Source organism: Anas platyrhynchos, chromosome 2, assembly GCF_047663525.1.
Source record: "Anas platyrhynchos isolate ZD024472 breed Pekin duck chromosome 2, IASCAAS_PekinDuck_T2T, whole genome shotgun sequence".
NCBI classification, from domain to species: domain Eukaryota; kingdom Metazoa; phylum Chordata; class Aves; order Anseriformes; family Anatidae; genus Anas; species Anas platyrhynchos.
The window spans coordinates 94234571-94248941 of record NC_092588.1 but is presented as its reverse complement, the minus strand read 5'-3'; the positions used below and the strand labels follow the sequence as shown (position 1 = coordinate 94248941).

The window sequence follows — 14371 nt, the reverse complement described above, 5'->3', positions numbered from 1 at the left end:
AACTGCATGAGGTTTTGTTGTTGTTGTTCTTGTTTGTCCTTTTCCTTCCTCCCCTCCCCTCCCCTCCCCTCCCCTCCCCTCCCCTCCCCTCCCCTCCCCTCCCCTCCCCTCCCCTCCCCTCCCCTCCCCTCCCCTCCCCTCCCCTCCCCTCCCCTCCCCTCCCCTCCCCTCCCCTCCCCTCCCCTCCCCTCCCCTCCCCTCCCCTCCCCTCCCCTCCCCTCCCCTCCCCTCCCCTCCCCTCCCCTCCCCTCCCCTCCCCTCCCCTCCCCTCCCCTCCCCTCCCCTCCCCTCCCCTCCCCTCCCCTCCCCTCCCCTCCCCTCCCCTCCCCTCCCCTCCCCTCCCCTCCCCTCCCCTCCCCTCCCCTCCCCTCCCCTCCCCTCCCCTCCCCTCCCCTCCCCTCCCCTCCCCTCCCCTCCCCTCCCCTCCCCTCCCCTCCCCTCCCCTCCCCTCCCCTCCCCTCCCCTCCCCTCCCCTCCCCTCCCCTCCCCTCTCCTCTCCTCTCCTCTCCTCTCCTCTCCTCTCCTCTCCTCTCCTCTCCTCTCCTCTCCTCTCCTCTCCTCTCCTCTCCTCTCCTCTCCTCTCCTCTCCTCTCCTCTCCTCTCCTCTCCTCTCCTCTCCTCTCCTCTCCTCTCCTCTCCTCTCCTCTCCTCTCCTCTCCTCTCCTCTCCTCTCCTCTCCTCTCCTCTCCTCTCCTCTCCTCTCCTCTCCTCTCCTCTCCTCTCCTCTCCTCTCCTCTCCTCTCCTCTCCTCTCCTCTCCTCTCCTCTCCTCTCCTCTCCTCTCCTCTCCTCTCCTCTCCTCTCCTCTCCTCTCCTCTCCTCTCCTCTCCTCTCCTCTCCTCTCCTCCTCATATCACTTGTCTAACTGGGTTTTAATTAGGGTTACATCTCCAATGATTGTATAGAAACATGACGCAGATTGAACACAGCGCCGACTGAACTATGCAAGTGATGTCATCCAAGTAGGTCAGATCAAGCATACATGGAAATAATCAGGGAACCCAGACCTAGGTGCTAGCAAAGAGCAGCAAGGTTAAGTTTCTGAAAATAAAGTTTAAAGGTTAGGGAGTAGCAAAGGGTCAAAGTAGCGGATTTTCAAATCTGACCTTTTTCTCTGGCAAGTGCTAGCAGCCCCAACCTGCCCCTTCTTCATAAATAGAGGTAAGAAACTGTGCTTTTTTTTTTTCTTTCAGGAAAACATCAAAAGACTCAAGGTTGGTTTCTCCACACACACCAAAAATAGCAGTTCTCTTTTAGCGGTGTGACTGCCAAAATCACAAACTTTCAACTTTCAAAAATATATTTTCTGGTATTCAGCATTAAGAAAAGGTTCTCATTGTGAGAACGGCCAGATTCAGAAAGGCAAATTATAGCTTCTTCAATGTCAGTGATGGTTTGAAGTTCTCCCAGCAGCACTAATCCATCCATGTACCCTGCAGAAAGTGCACTGGGCTTGAGAGGAAACCAAAATCTAAAACTGTCTCCAACGTTCAAGCACAAACACAGGCTGGGCAGAGAATGGATTGAGAGCAACCCTGAGGAGAAGGACCTGGGGGTGTTGGCTGACAAGAAACTTGACCTGAGCTGACAATGTGCACTTTCAGCCCAGAGACTGTATAAGGGGCTGCATCAAAAGAAGAGTGGCCAGCAAGGTGAGGGAGGTGATTCTCTGCCTCTGCTCTGTCCTCATGAGATCCCACCTAGAGCTCTACATTCAGCTCTGGGGCCTCCAGCACAAGAAGAACATGGAAGTATTAGAAAGAGTCCAGTGGAGGGCCATGAGGATGATCAAGGAGCTGAGTACCTTTCCTATGAAAACAAGCTGAGGAACTGGGGGTTGTTCTGCCTGGAGAAGAGAAGGCTCTCAGGAGACCTTATAGTGTCCTTCCAGTACCTAAAGGGGGCCTGCAGGAGAGGGACTCTTTTTCAGGAAGTGTAGCAATAGGACAAGGAGTGATGGCTTTGCACTAAAAGAGGGTAGATTTAGATTAGATATTTGGAAAAAAAAAAAAAAAAAAATCTCAGAGGGTGGTGAGGCACTGGGACAGGTTGCCCAAAGAAGCTGTGGATGCCCCAAGCCTAGCAGTTTTCAAGTCCACTCTGGATGGGGCTTTGGACAACCTGGTCTAGTGGGAGGTGTCCCTGCCCATGGCAGGGGGTGTGGAATTAGATGGTCTTTAAAGTCATTTCCAACCCAAACCATTCTGTGATTTTCCTCACAGGGATGACGTAAGGCTGCATCCTGCCTAGCCTACACCTCCTGCAAATGAGTCTTACAGAAAAGGCATGGATGATCCAATATCCTGGCTGGTACTGGCTCCCGGGGCTTAGTCGGTGGTACCTGAGACAGCATCTCTGATGTTGCTCTTTGCATTAAAAAATCTTGCAAATAGGGTCAGGACTGCTCACATTACAGCAGGAGAGATTACTCCAGCCACTGCTTGCCTCTGGGTGGAAGCAGTTGGTAGGGACAGGACCTCCATGCTGATAGGTTTCTCTGAAGGCTGTGGCCAGCCCTTTCCCTCCCACACTGCCCAACACTGAAGTGAAACCAAGCAAGCCAGGAGCAGGCTACCACCTTCATGAAGAAAAGAAGTTTGCCAAATGGGATAATCACTACAAGCCCTAATGGGAAGGCATCAAATCAGGTTGACTCACACACATCCTCAACAGATCTTCCTTGGAAACAGAAAAGACTTCTGTTGTACTCTGCTGTTAATGATAGCCCTAGTTAAGAGCATTACTCATTATCATAGTGTGTATTTCTAGTGTAACATGAATATGTGTGGAATGAATACAGCCTGAATGACAATTGCAACGTGAAGAAATATCTCTGCTTTCCATCTTCTACCTCTGTTCACCCTCTGGCACTCAAGGCACAGCTCAGAGATAAAGTCTGAGAAAGCTCCTGGGAAGACTTTTATTTGGGGAAAAAGCTGGGAAGAAACAGACATTGCAACCCTCATAACTAGAGAGATTTTCCTGGGAAGGGCTAGCTGGAGCACACTGTCTTCCATCTACAAGGCACAGGAAGGTGCCTGACAGTGGTGGCTTTCTGGAGAAAGGGGCTGTCTCAGCTCTTGAGGGCAGGGCTTCCCTGAGGTGCCCTGGGCATTGCCTGGGGAAACCAGGGGAACTGACGCCCTCCTCACTCCCAGTGCCGCAGCACCGGAACAAGGATTTGGCATTGCATCAATGGCCCTTGAGGATTTAATTCCTTGTAAATAAGAAGAAAAAGGGCTACTGTGGAGAGTACAGTGTCTACATGGACACTGAACATAAGGGAACAAAAATGTCCATGCAAACTTGCAAGCATCCGAACCTTGGTGATAAAATAGCATTATGGTTCAAAGTCTCACAGAAATGGATACAGCCCTGTTTTGACCTTGACTGTGAAAAGCACTGCCAGGGGTGTTTTGTTCCTCCAACTAAATTTGACTTTAAACCATGACATGTTTGGTTTCCACTTTGAAGACACAGTAAAAGCATCTCTGAATGATTGCTCTGAGGAGTGAACTTCACACACACCTCACACACAATCCGATTTCCGTGCCTTGCCTCTGCAGGAGAGCCCAGCAGAGGGAGCCTCGTTCCCCCATGTCGCTGCCCTGCAGAGACACAAGGAGACTACTCGGCTTGGGGGCTTCCTAACCACCGGCAGGAAGCACAGATATTCTTCTTCATTCGAAGATGGAGAGGCAGAAATTTCCCTGAAGGGAAGAGCCACAGAAAGCTGACACACTTGCACTCAAAACTTGCACACTTTCTGCAAGCAGAAGGAGTGTGGCCCAAACAGGAATTGGACATGAAGAGGAACATGTATCCCCACATCAGACACCAAGGGGATAAGAGCATTGAAACAGATTGATGTGAAACTCTTGCTCATGCCTTGGTGACCATAGCTGTGCTCCTGAGCTGATCACTAGCCTCCAGCTGCCGGGGGGGGGGGGGGGGGGGACAGTGCGCTACTGCCCTGTGAAGGTGATGGAGGCCTGGCCACGCCTCCTGGAGAGGTGTCCTCATCCCTGGGACAGTTGCTGTGACACGTGTGACACAAACTTCAGGTTCTACCAGAGTAATACCCATCAGTGGAGAGCATTGCCAAAGCTGTGCTGCTTGTGGGTGTTGGCTGCAAAGCTGACAGACCCAAAATAATGATCAGTTGAGCCATCAGCTGGGCAGTCACATCCCTTCTCTGCTGGGCTCACCCAGGTTGGAGGAACAGGTTCACAGGATTCACAGCTGCAATTCATCAACTTCTCATTCAGAATACTGCAAAGATAAAATTCCTTTCCCTGTCTTGCCTTCCTTTCCTCCCTTTCTCCATTCCTCATGTTGCTCAGGACACCTGTGAGGCAGAGCTGAAGGCTGATGGGTGCCCTCGTACTCAGCACCTCTGGAGACAGGCTCTGGTGTGGACACTGAGGACCAATGGTGCTACACAGAACCCAGAGAAAGCAGCTGCTATGAGCAAGGGGAGAATGAATGCAGCTACCTTGGACAGAAACCCAGGGAGGCCACCCAGCCTTGCTCTCTGCTCTCTCCCTGCTTCCACAGCTGAGTTGCTGGGGCCAAGACCTGTTTCCTCAATCACCTTTCATGCAGAAAAGCACTGCTTTGTGCCAGTGACTTGGAAAATGCTTACTGATGTCTGTGACTTGTTGCTTCGCCAGGTGCTACGCTGAAGGCTGATGCTGAACGAAGCACAGCCTCTACAGATTCCTGTTGGTAGATGCTCAGCCATGTCTGTGTCCTTTCCCTCTGCTTGTCCCTGTGCTCACCTGTGCACATGCTGCTCTCTCATCTGCAGCCAGAGATCAAGGTTTCTGCTGGAGCTCTTTTCTGAGCCAAGCACTGATTTCCATTGCCCCCTTGCTTCCCTTTGGTCCTGTCCTCCTCGCCTCAGGGACTGTGCACCAGTGAGCCCAGAGAGCAGGCACAAGAGGCATCATTTCAGCAGCTCTGCTACAAAAGATCTAGGAAACTCTGCCCATAAGCCCTGAACAGGGGGTTATGCATAGACATTTTTTCTAATGCTGCCCAGATCCATGCAGAAAGGATCCCCCTCTTGAAAACGGCCACAACCCTATCTGCTGATCGGCCAAGACCTGCTCAGCCTTTGACATGGACTGGATACTGTTTTGGGAGATTGGTACTAAATGGGCATTTCCCCTCAGATCATGATTGATCACATTTTTCTGAAACAGCCTCCACAGCAGCCAGTCAGTAAGCTCAGCATCAATGTTCAGCTTCAGGAATGAGCGAGGCTGATCCTCCATGGCAGCCACCATGCTTCAGAGAGGACTGTCATGTCTTTGAAATTCAGAGAAGCCTATTCACGCCGTGATGGTCTTGGTGCTGGCTTAGAGAGGGTGCTGTTAGGAAATGGAGAGGTGTGCAGAGACCTGCCCTGCTCCACTCTGTTCTTAATTTGCTACCTCTCTTTGGCAAAGCCAGAGCACAGGCTTTGCTTCACCTCTGCAGTTTGTTTCACATGTGAGTACCACACCTTGGCACCACGCTCACATTTGTTAGAAAGATCACCTTTATCTTGAAGCAATGGTTAGGGCTTTGAGGAGTGATTATCCTTGCTGCTCTTCATCAGTTAACAGCCTGTTGTTTTTTTGTTGTTGTTGTTTTTTTGTTTGTTTGTTTTGTTTGTTTGTTTTCTGTAGAGGAAAGAGCACCACTTGGCCTTGTTCAGAAGCCCTCCTGTACCTGCAGGATCCTCAAGTACAGGAATGAATAACTGGGCAGCAAACAGTAGCAGGTGTGACATCAAGACCTCAGCTGGTTGTGGTGCCTGAGTGCCCTTTTCTTTCAAAACTCATGTTTTACCTTCTGCAAACCAAAGCATATGGATGGAGGATTACAGAGACACTGAGCATCCTTGGAGAGTGCCAGCTGAAGAAAAGGTGTGTGAATAAACGTCTTTGTGATGTCTGCATATTAATGTCAGTGGGAAGTGTGTCTGGATGTCAGGGCATGGTGAGGAAAAATAGCGTTTAATGAGGTGTCTTGTCCTGCATGGGGTCTGATGCATCTGTTCATGCCAGAGTTACAGTAGCACTCTCTGACTGCATCAAATAGCCAAAAAGCACATTGTACCCAGGCAGCAAGTCCTGCCAGCTCTGAGATAAGAGTGGTGTTGGCTACAGACAACACCTCAGCAGATGCATGAGTCAGCAGAGTCTGTTGGAACCCAAAATATGACACCATTACTCTGAATGGGGATTTCTGTGACGCAGCTCTGTACATTTTGGCATTATAGCTGAGTGAACAGAAACATAGATTTATGCAAAAAGTAAGTCACGTAAAAAGTTGTGTATCAGAACTGGCATGGTTCATCACAACTTTGCTGTGGCCAGCATTTTTTGGCCAAACTGCAAAGCATATGTCCAGGAATAGCTCTGATATGAATGTTAACAAAAAAATGTGTGCCAGTCTGCATTTCACAGTTACAATGGACTTCTTCAGACCAAGGATATTTTAGAATAGACCTTCTATTTCCCAAACTTTTTTTTTTTTTTTTTTTTTTTACATTTGGACAGAATAGTTCAAGTCACTTTTTTTTTTTTCCTTTTTATTTATTTATTTATTTTTCTGTTGTGATCTATTCTGGATCTCATAGAATCATAGAATCTTAGAATATCCCAAGTTGGAAGGGACCCATAAGGATCATCTAGTCCAACTCCTAGCACCACACTGTTCTACCCAAAAATTCAGACCATATGACTAAGTGCACAGTCCTAACACTTCTTAAACTCTGACAGGCTTGGTGCTGTGACTATCTCACTGGGGAGCCTGTTCCAGTGTGTGACAACTCTCTCAGTGAAGAACCTCTTCCTCATAACCGGCCTGAAAGTCTCCTGCCTCAGTTTAACACCATTCCCGCAGGTCCTATCACTGGTGTTTACAGAGAATAGGTCACCTGCCTCTCCACTCCCCATCATGAGGAAGTTGTATACAGCAATGAGGTCCCCCCTCAGCCTCCTCTTCTCCAGGCTGAACAGGCCCAGTGCCCTCAGCCGCTCCTCATACGTCTTCCCCTCCAGGCCTTTCACCATCTTCATAGCCCTCCTCTGGACACTCTCCAACAGTTTCATGTCCTTTTTATACTGTGGTGCCCAGAACTGCGCACAGTACTCGAGGTGAGGCCGCACCAGCGCAGAGTAGAGCGGGACAATCACCTCCCTCGACCTACTAGCGATGCCGTGCTTGATGCACCCCAGGATACAGTTGGCCCTCCTGGCTGCCAGGCCACACTGCTGGCTCATATTCAACTTGCTGTCAACCACAACCCCCAGATCCCTCTCTGCAGGGCTGCTCTCCAGCGTCTCATTGCCCAGTCTATACGTATAGCCAGGGTTGCCCTGTCCCAGGTGCAGGACCCGGCACTTGCTCTTGTTAAACTTCATGAGGCTGGTGATTGCCCAGGATTCCAATCCGTCCCGGTCTCTCTGCAAGGCCTTTCCACCCTCATCAGAGTCCACAACTCCTCCTAGTTTGGTGTTGTCGGCAAATTTGCTCAAATCACCTTCCAGTCCTACATCCAAATCATTGATAAAGACATTGAAGAGGACTGGCCCTAAAATGGAGCCTTGAGGTACCCTACTAGTGACCATCCACCAGCCAGATGTGGCCCCATTAACCACAACCCTTTGAGCCCTGCCCGTCAGCCAATTGCTCACCCATTGTATGATGATTTTGTTAAGTTGTATGCTGGACATTTTGTCCAGCAGGATCCTATGGGAAACCATGTCAAAAGCCTTGCTGAAGTCCAAAAAGGTCACATCAGCTGGTTTCCCTTGGTCAACTAGATGGGTGATCTTGTCATAGAAGGAAATCAAATTTGTTAGGCAGGACCTACCCCTCATGAACCCATGTTGGCTGGGACCAATGACTGCATTGTCCCCCAGGTGCGCCTCAATAACTTCAAGAATCACCTTCTCCATAATTTTACCAGGCACTGACGTGAGACTGACAGGCCTGTAATTGCCAGGGTCTTCTTTCTTACCCTTCTTGAAAATTGGCACATTTGCCAGCTTCCAGTCTACTGGCACCTCTCCAGATTCTCAAGGTCATTGAAAAATAATTGAGAGAGGTCCCACGATGACTCCAGCCAGCTCTCCAAGCACCCTGGGATGGATCCCATCCGGACCCATGGACTTGTATGGATCCAGGTGGAGCAGCAAATCCCGCACATGTTCAAGGTCTGTTCAGAGTTTATCATTTCCACTGTCACAGTCCTCTATCTCATGGAGCTCTGGGTCCTGAAGCCTATCAGCGGTGTTCAAGACAAAGGTGACAAAGGCATTAAACATCTCTGCTTTACCTATGTCCTTGTTTGGAAGGCGACCATCCCAGAATAATTAGTAATTTCATTGTGTTTCACTACTGGTAGACTAAAGCAGCACTTTCAAAGGGATGAAAATAACACAGGATTATCCTGGGCAAGACCCAGTTACTGGGGTATTCTGAGTTTTCTGTGGTCATGAAGATACATTCCTGTGCAGGAGCATCTTTCAGCCAAGAGAGGTGTGTCACACAAATAAATGCCTCTCATTAAAATTTCTTTTATTTTTCTCATGTTTTTACCAGTTCTGATCTCTGGACATACATGGATATTATCACAGCAAAAAGGAGGCAAAGCAGCACTTCTGGCTGGCGAAGGTGTCCAGAAAGGAGTGTTTCTGAGACTTTCCCATACTGTCTGGGAGCTATTCCACTAGATACGTGTCTCAAGGGCAAATGATGTGACCCCTCAGACTGAACTTTCCTTTGGGGTTGATACCTCCTAAGAAAATTGAAATCATTTGCAATAATAATTGCAAAACACAGGGCTGTACATCTCCTCCACAAATCCAGGAGCAGCAGCATGTCTTCCTCTTTTCCTCTTTCCTGGTGACTTGGAGCTACCACTGAGAAAGGGGCACCTGCTGAGAGACATGGGCAACTTGCAGACGTGTGGGGAAAATTGCAGATCTCTTCCAATGACGTTTCTACCTCTGCTGACTAAAGCACTGTTTCAAGCTGAAGCTGAGGTTGCTGGTTTTGTATGACAATCATCTAAAGAAACCAACCTCATTGGCTTGTGGTCAGCATGGGTCTTTATTGCAATACACAGGTAAAGAATAAAGGAAGAGGCAATTTTCGACTGTCTGCTGTTAGAGTGAAGACCTTGTCAGTGACTAGGCATTGAAACATAAGTGTGTATACTCAAGTATACATAAGTGTGTATATTCAAGTCTCAGGTGTCTATAATCTACAGAGGCATTGATTTTGGTATTTCTTCCTACACAGAGACTGCAGGTGACAGCCTGGGGAGCCTGCTGTCCGGCGGAGACCTGGAGGACTTGCTGGTGAGTTGCTCCCTGGCTGCTGCCCTGCGAGCTGAGCCCTGGGGCACACCTGAGGGGCCCAGGTTTGTGACTGGGATGTGTGGGGCTTTGCTACTGGGAGAGGCCATGCTGGTGGGGACAGTGAGGGTGTGGTCACAGTTCCCAGAAAGCTGCGTGTGTGAAAGCATCTCCCACTGAACAGGTTGCATGTGTCAGGGCTGACTGTCCCCTGGGGCAGGGCTGGCCCTAGGAGTGTCCAGGGGGTTCCCTGTGCTGGGGATGTGCCCTCACCGCTCTTGCTGCACTGGGCTGGCCATGGTAGTTGTGGCTGTGGGGGCTTTGAAGCCATCGGCACCCATCCATCCCCATTAGCCATGCAAAGGCCTTAACAAAATACAGAATTGAGCCCCAAAACCTCTACTGGGGCTCTCAGCACCCTGGCTTTGCCCATTTGGTTGCTGGTTTGGTGATGCTTCCTGGGTCTCTCACACCACCTGCTCAGTGGCATGGGGCAGGCATAGGGCTGGGCACCCCCAAGGAGCTGTGAGGGGATGCTGGTACCCCCTCCCCGCCCCGGCTTACCACAGCATTTCTGCCCTTGCCCCTCTGGTGCAAGAGCCTCACCCCTGCAGGGCAGGACTGGCCACATATGTTCCTTCCTCTTTTCATCCTCTGACTTGGACACAGTGGTTTGTTCCAGCTGCATGCTGTGGATGTGCACTAACTCCACAGGGGCTTTCGGTCAGGGCAATCATACAGCTCTAGCTTTCTGCAGCTGCAAAGCATGTGCAGGAGAGAGGAACTTCTTTTCCAGATATTTCTCCATCCTTGTTTTCATGGAAGCAGGAAAAGCAATGCTATGATTTTCAGAATAGGAAGTTTATGTGAATGTGAAAGAATGCGTAGAAAAGAATTATCCTGAGACTGTCAGCTGCCAGAAAGTTTGGTTGGTTTCCTTCTGTACATGCAGCTCATGATGTAGTCCCCTATATGGGGTGACAGTATGGCACTGGAAGCAGCAGTGAGCTGCTTTTGCTTGCTGCTATTGTACTTTTTTTGCCTGGCCTTATCTCTGTGTATCTAAATTATATCCTCTTGCAAAAGCTTAGTTCAGACTAACATTAGACAGTTTTTAGGCTTATTAACTGATTAAGTTATTTATTCCGAATAGGTTCCTCTCACTATGGATTACCTTTCAACAACTCTTAACTCCTCTCCATTGTATAATATCTACAACTCATTTCACAGGACAACAGATGCCATGTCACCAGCACCAAATTCCTCTTCAAATTATTATGAGGACTACTACTATCCTGAAATGGCTTCCACTTGCACCACAGAACATAGTAAATACTTTACATCTATGTTTTTTCCAGTGCTGTACACTGTGTTGTTTGTTACCGGCCTTGTGGGAAATGCTTTGGTCGTTTGGGTCCTATTGGCCTTCAAGAAAGTCAGGGCCATGACTGACATCTATCTGCTGAACCTTGCCATCTCTGACCTCCTCTTTGTCTTCTCTCTCCCCTTCTTGGTTCAGTACTCCCTGGTGAGCCAGTGGACTTTTGGCAATGCCATGTGTAAAATTGTCAGCTCAGCTTACTTCATTGGTTTCTACAGCAGCTCCTTCTTCATAACCATCATGAGCATCGACAGGTACTTGGCCATTGTGCGGTCTGTGTATGCTCTGCGGGTGCGCACGTCCGCCCACGGGGTCATCGCAAGCCTGGCCCTTTGGGCAGTCGCCATTTTAGCATCAGCGCCAGACCTCATTTTCTTCCAGGAAATGGATGACAGCAACAGGACCGTGTGCCTGCCTCACTATCCTGGTAGTGACAACAGCTGGAAGATTTTCAGCAATTTTGAAGTCAATGTCCTGGGGTGGCTGATCCCGGTGGGCATCCTCATTTTCTGCTATCACAACATCTTGAAAAACCTGCAACGGTGTCACACTCGCAACAAGTATAAAGCAATGAAGCTGGTTTTCATTGTCGTCACGGTGTTCTTCCTTTTCTGGACCCCCGTCAATGTCGTGCTCTTCCTGGACTCCATGAGGAGCATGCACATCATCGACGACTGCCAGGCAAGCCAAAAGCTCGACCTAGCCCTGGAGCTGGCTGAGGCGCTCTCCTTCGTCCACTGCTGCCTCAACCCCATCATCTACGCCTTTGTGGGCGAGAAGTTCAAGAAGTATCTCTGCGAGGCTTTTGGCAAATATGCACGTTTTCTCTTGACCTGCAACAACTACAGTGTGTTCCACAGGCACAAACTGGACAGGCAGTCCTCTGTGCACATGGGGTCCTCGCAGTCATCTTTTGTAGGTAGTGTCTTGTAGAGCTGCAAGACAAAAGCTCCCATACTTCATGCATGACTTGAAGTTGAGCAGTCCTCCCGGTGATTCAGTTAATAAGTCTTCTTGTTGCCTTAGTGTAGGAGGTTTAGGTGCAGTGGCCCATTACCAAATTGTGACTAGGAAATCCCGCAATCCTAGAGCAAGCTGCAGTGCACCTTGCTCCATGATATGCTGTAATACCATTCTGAGCAGATCACAGAATCACAGAATCACAGAATTTCTAGGTTGGAAGAGACCTCAAGATCATCTAGTCCAACCTCTGACCTAACACCAACAGTCCCCACTAAACCATATCCCTAAGCTCTACATCTAAACGTCTTTTAAAGACTTCCAGGGATGGTGACTCCACCACTTCCCTGGGCAGCCTGTTCCAGTGCCTAACAACCCTTTCAGTAAAGAAGTTCTTCCTAACATCTAACCTAAAACTCCCCTGGCGCAACTTAAGCCCATTCCTCCTCATACCTGCATGGATGCAATTCTTCTGAAATACTTCTCTACCTTCTTTGTGAAAAGGAGGCCAATTTTGCCAGCAGACTCATCACTGCCTTAGTAGTACAGAAAGGTGCACCCAGCGCCTCCAGCACAGGATGCATGGTCCTCAAATATCTCTAATAAAATCATGAAACTGTGCATCAAAGTACAAGGAGGAGGCAGTCTGTCTTTGCAGACAGGGTGTCAAGGTTACACCTAAATACTTGTGATGTTAACAAAACAAAGGCGTAATACTTTTTTCTGGATTGCTTATTTAATTCTTCATGGCTTCTGAGTGAGCTGCTCCCCTGGGGGAGGCAGTTAGTCCTGGACTGCTCTCAGAGCTGGCTGCATTGTCTGTGTGTAGGAAAGATGCCAGATGTGTCCATTAAAACAACTAACTCCCCTCCAAGGAAAGTGGTTTGCACATTAATTATGCGCATAGACAACGGTAATGGCACAGGGAATTAAAACAGAGTGGATTTTCTCTGTCGGTGGGGACTGGACTCAACACGGGAGGGGGAACATGCTTTTGGGAGGGAAACGGTCCCCACATTTAAAGAATCACTCCATGGTCTGGCTTCTACCTGATATCTAAACAACATTCCCAGCCCAGAAAGAGCTTAGTAAACAATCAGTTAGTCAAGCAACAAATAAATTAACTTTATGCCTGGGTTTTGTTAACATGAAGATGGAAGAATATCTAGGTATGACCCTGCCTCCCTATCTGCCTAAGTTCTTTGCTACCAGGACCTGCAGATACTGGGCTGGAAGGGTTTAAAAGTCACAGCTGAGAAATGACACTGTGGGAGTCTTAAGAAAAAAACCCTGATGGAAATGAATGAATGCCCTGGGTATGAGTGGAGAAATAGTTACTAGGAAAAAGAGACCGAAGAGTGGAAAACACCGAATGTAAGCTGAGAGATTGGTAAAGGTCATATGTAAAAACTTCCTGGAGATGTGCTGGAGGTGTCCAAGGAGGTGGTTGCTCTCAGCACAGCCCTGACCCATGAGCTGAGGGGTGGTTGTTCTGCTAAAAGCCTGCAACAGGATGGAGAGAAGACAAATGGGGAAATACACCAAGAGCCTGTAACTCAGGTGGTATCTAAACCAGATGGCACAGACTGGTGTGAGTGGCCAGACACTTCAGAGTTGCCTAAAACCCAGACGGGTTTTCTGAACACTTTAAACAAGTGATGCACTCATATGAGCTTCTTGAGACATTCCCTTCTGCTGTTTGAGCTTGGTAACTGCAAATGAATGATATATATGTGAATGGTTAACCATGCATATACATATACATGTGTACATATAAAATATAATCACATATATATGTATATATATATATATTAAATATGTGTGTGTGTGTGAATATGTATGTATATACGAATATGTATATATACACACACACAAACATTGATAGATAAATGCAATGTTCTGAAGTTTGTGGCCCTGGTCTATTTCTCCCTTCAAGGTATGACCCTATTTGGAGTTTTATAATAAAGATACTGTGTTGGGAATTGGCATACAGGACGTGGTCATAAGCAACCAGGGGTTGGCCTTAGAAATCTCAGGGCCTGCTGTAGCTGAGCAAACCAAGCTGCCAGAGTAACTATGAGAAGCTCCCACGGCAATAACTCCCACATCACCCAATTAAGGAACTCAGAAAATATTGTTATCAGCAGCTGGCCTCAAGGACTAGGCCTACGTGACCGTTAAGCACAAAGGGGGTTGTTTTCCTAACTTCTAATCAAAAGGTGGTGTTATTTTCTTAACGGTTTGTCTGAGTGCTTTTGACCAATAATCTTGTGTGAAACACTGTCCACCCCTGTAAAATTCACTATAAAAGTTGGGCTATTTGGGCAATAAAGATGGTGAAGCATGATCTGACTCTGCTGGTGTCTGTCGTGCTTTCGTCCGTGCTTCGCAACAATACTGTATGCAGTGTAATTGCACAATCCCAGAACCTGAGGAACTTCCTTGTCCTGTCACTGATTCTTTCAGCCTATGCTTTTTTCTTCTATCCCAAGCAGTTTTACACAACTGACTATCCCTCCAGCTACCTCTTCTCTACCTCCTCTCTCTCCCTCCCTCTTCCCCTTCTCCCTGTGAAAAAGAGGCTGAGAGCAGATTATCTTATTATCTTTTTTTTCTAGCAATTTAATTCACAATAAGAGCCTACCCTTGCAGTATCCCCACGCATACTGGGG

The 14371-nt window shown here is 48.4% G+C and overlaps 1 protein-coding gene across 1 annotated transcript; it reads left to right on the top strand.

Annotated features, from left to right (window-relative positions):
- Nucleotides 1-4053: 4053 nt before the first annotated feature.
- On the top strand, nt 4054-14317 carry LOC119716198 (C-C chemokine receptor type 8-like). Its single transcript, XM_038175699.2, has 4 exons — nt 4054-5495; nt 5675-5914; nt 9303-9361; nt 10512-14317. The coding sequence occupies exon 4, from the start codon at nt 10524-10526 to the stop codon at nt 11670-11672; it is 1149 nt and encodes a 382-aa protein (XP_038031627.1). The 5' UTR covers nt 4054-5495; nt 5675-5914; nt 9303-9361; nt 10512-10523; the 3' UTR covers nt 11673-14317.
- Nucleotides 14318-14371: the final 54 nt, after the last annotated feature.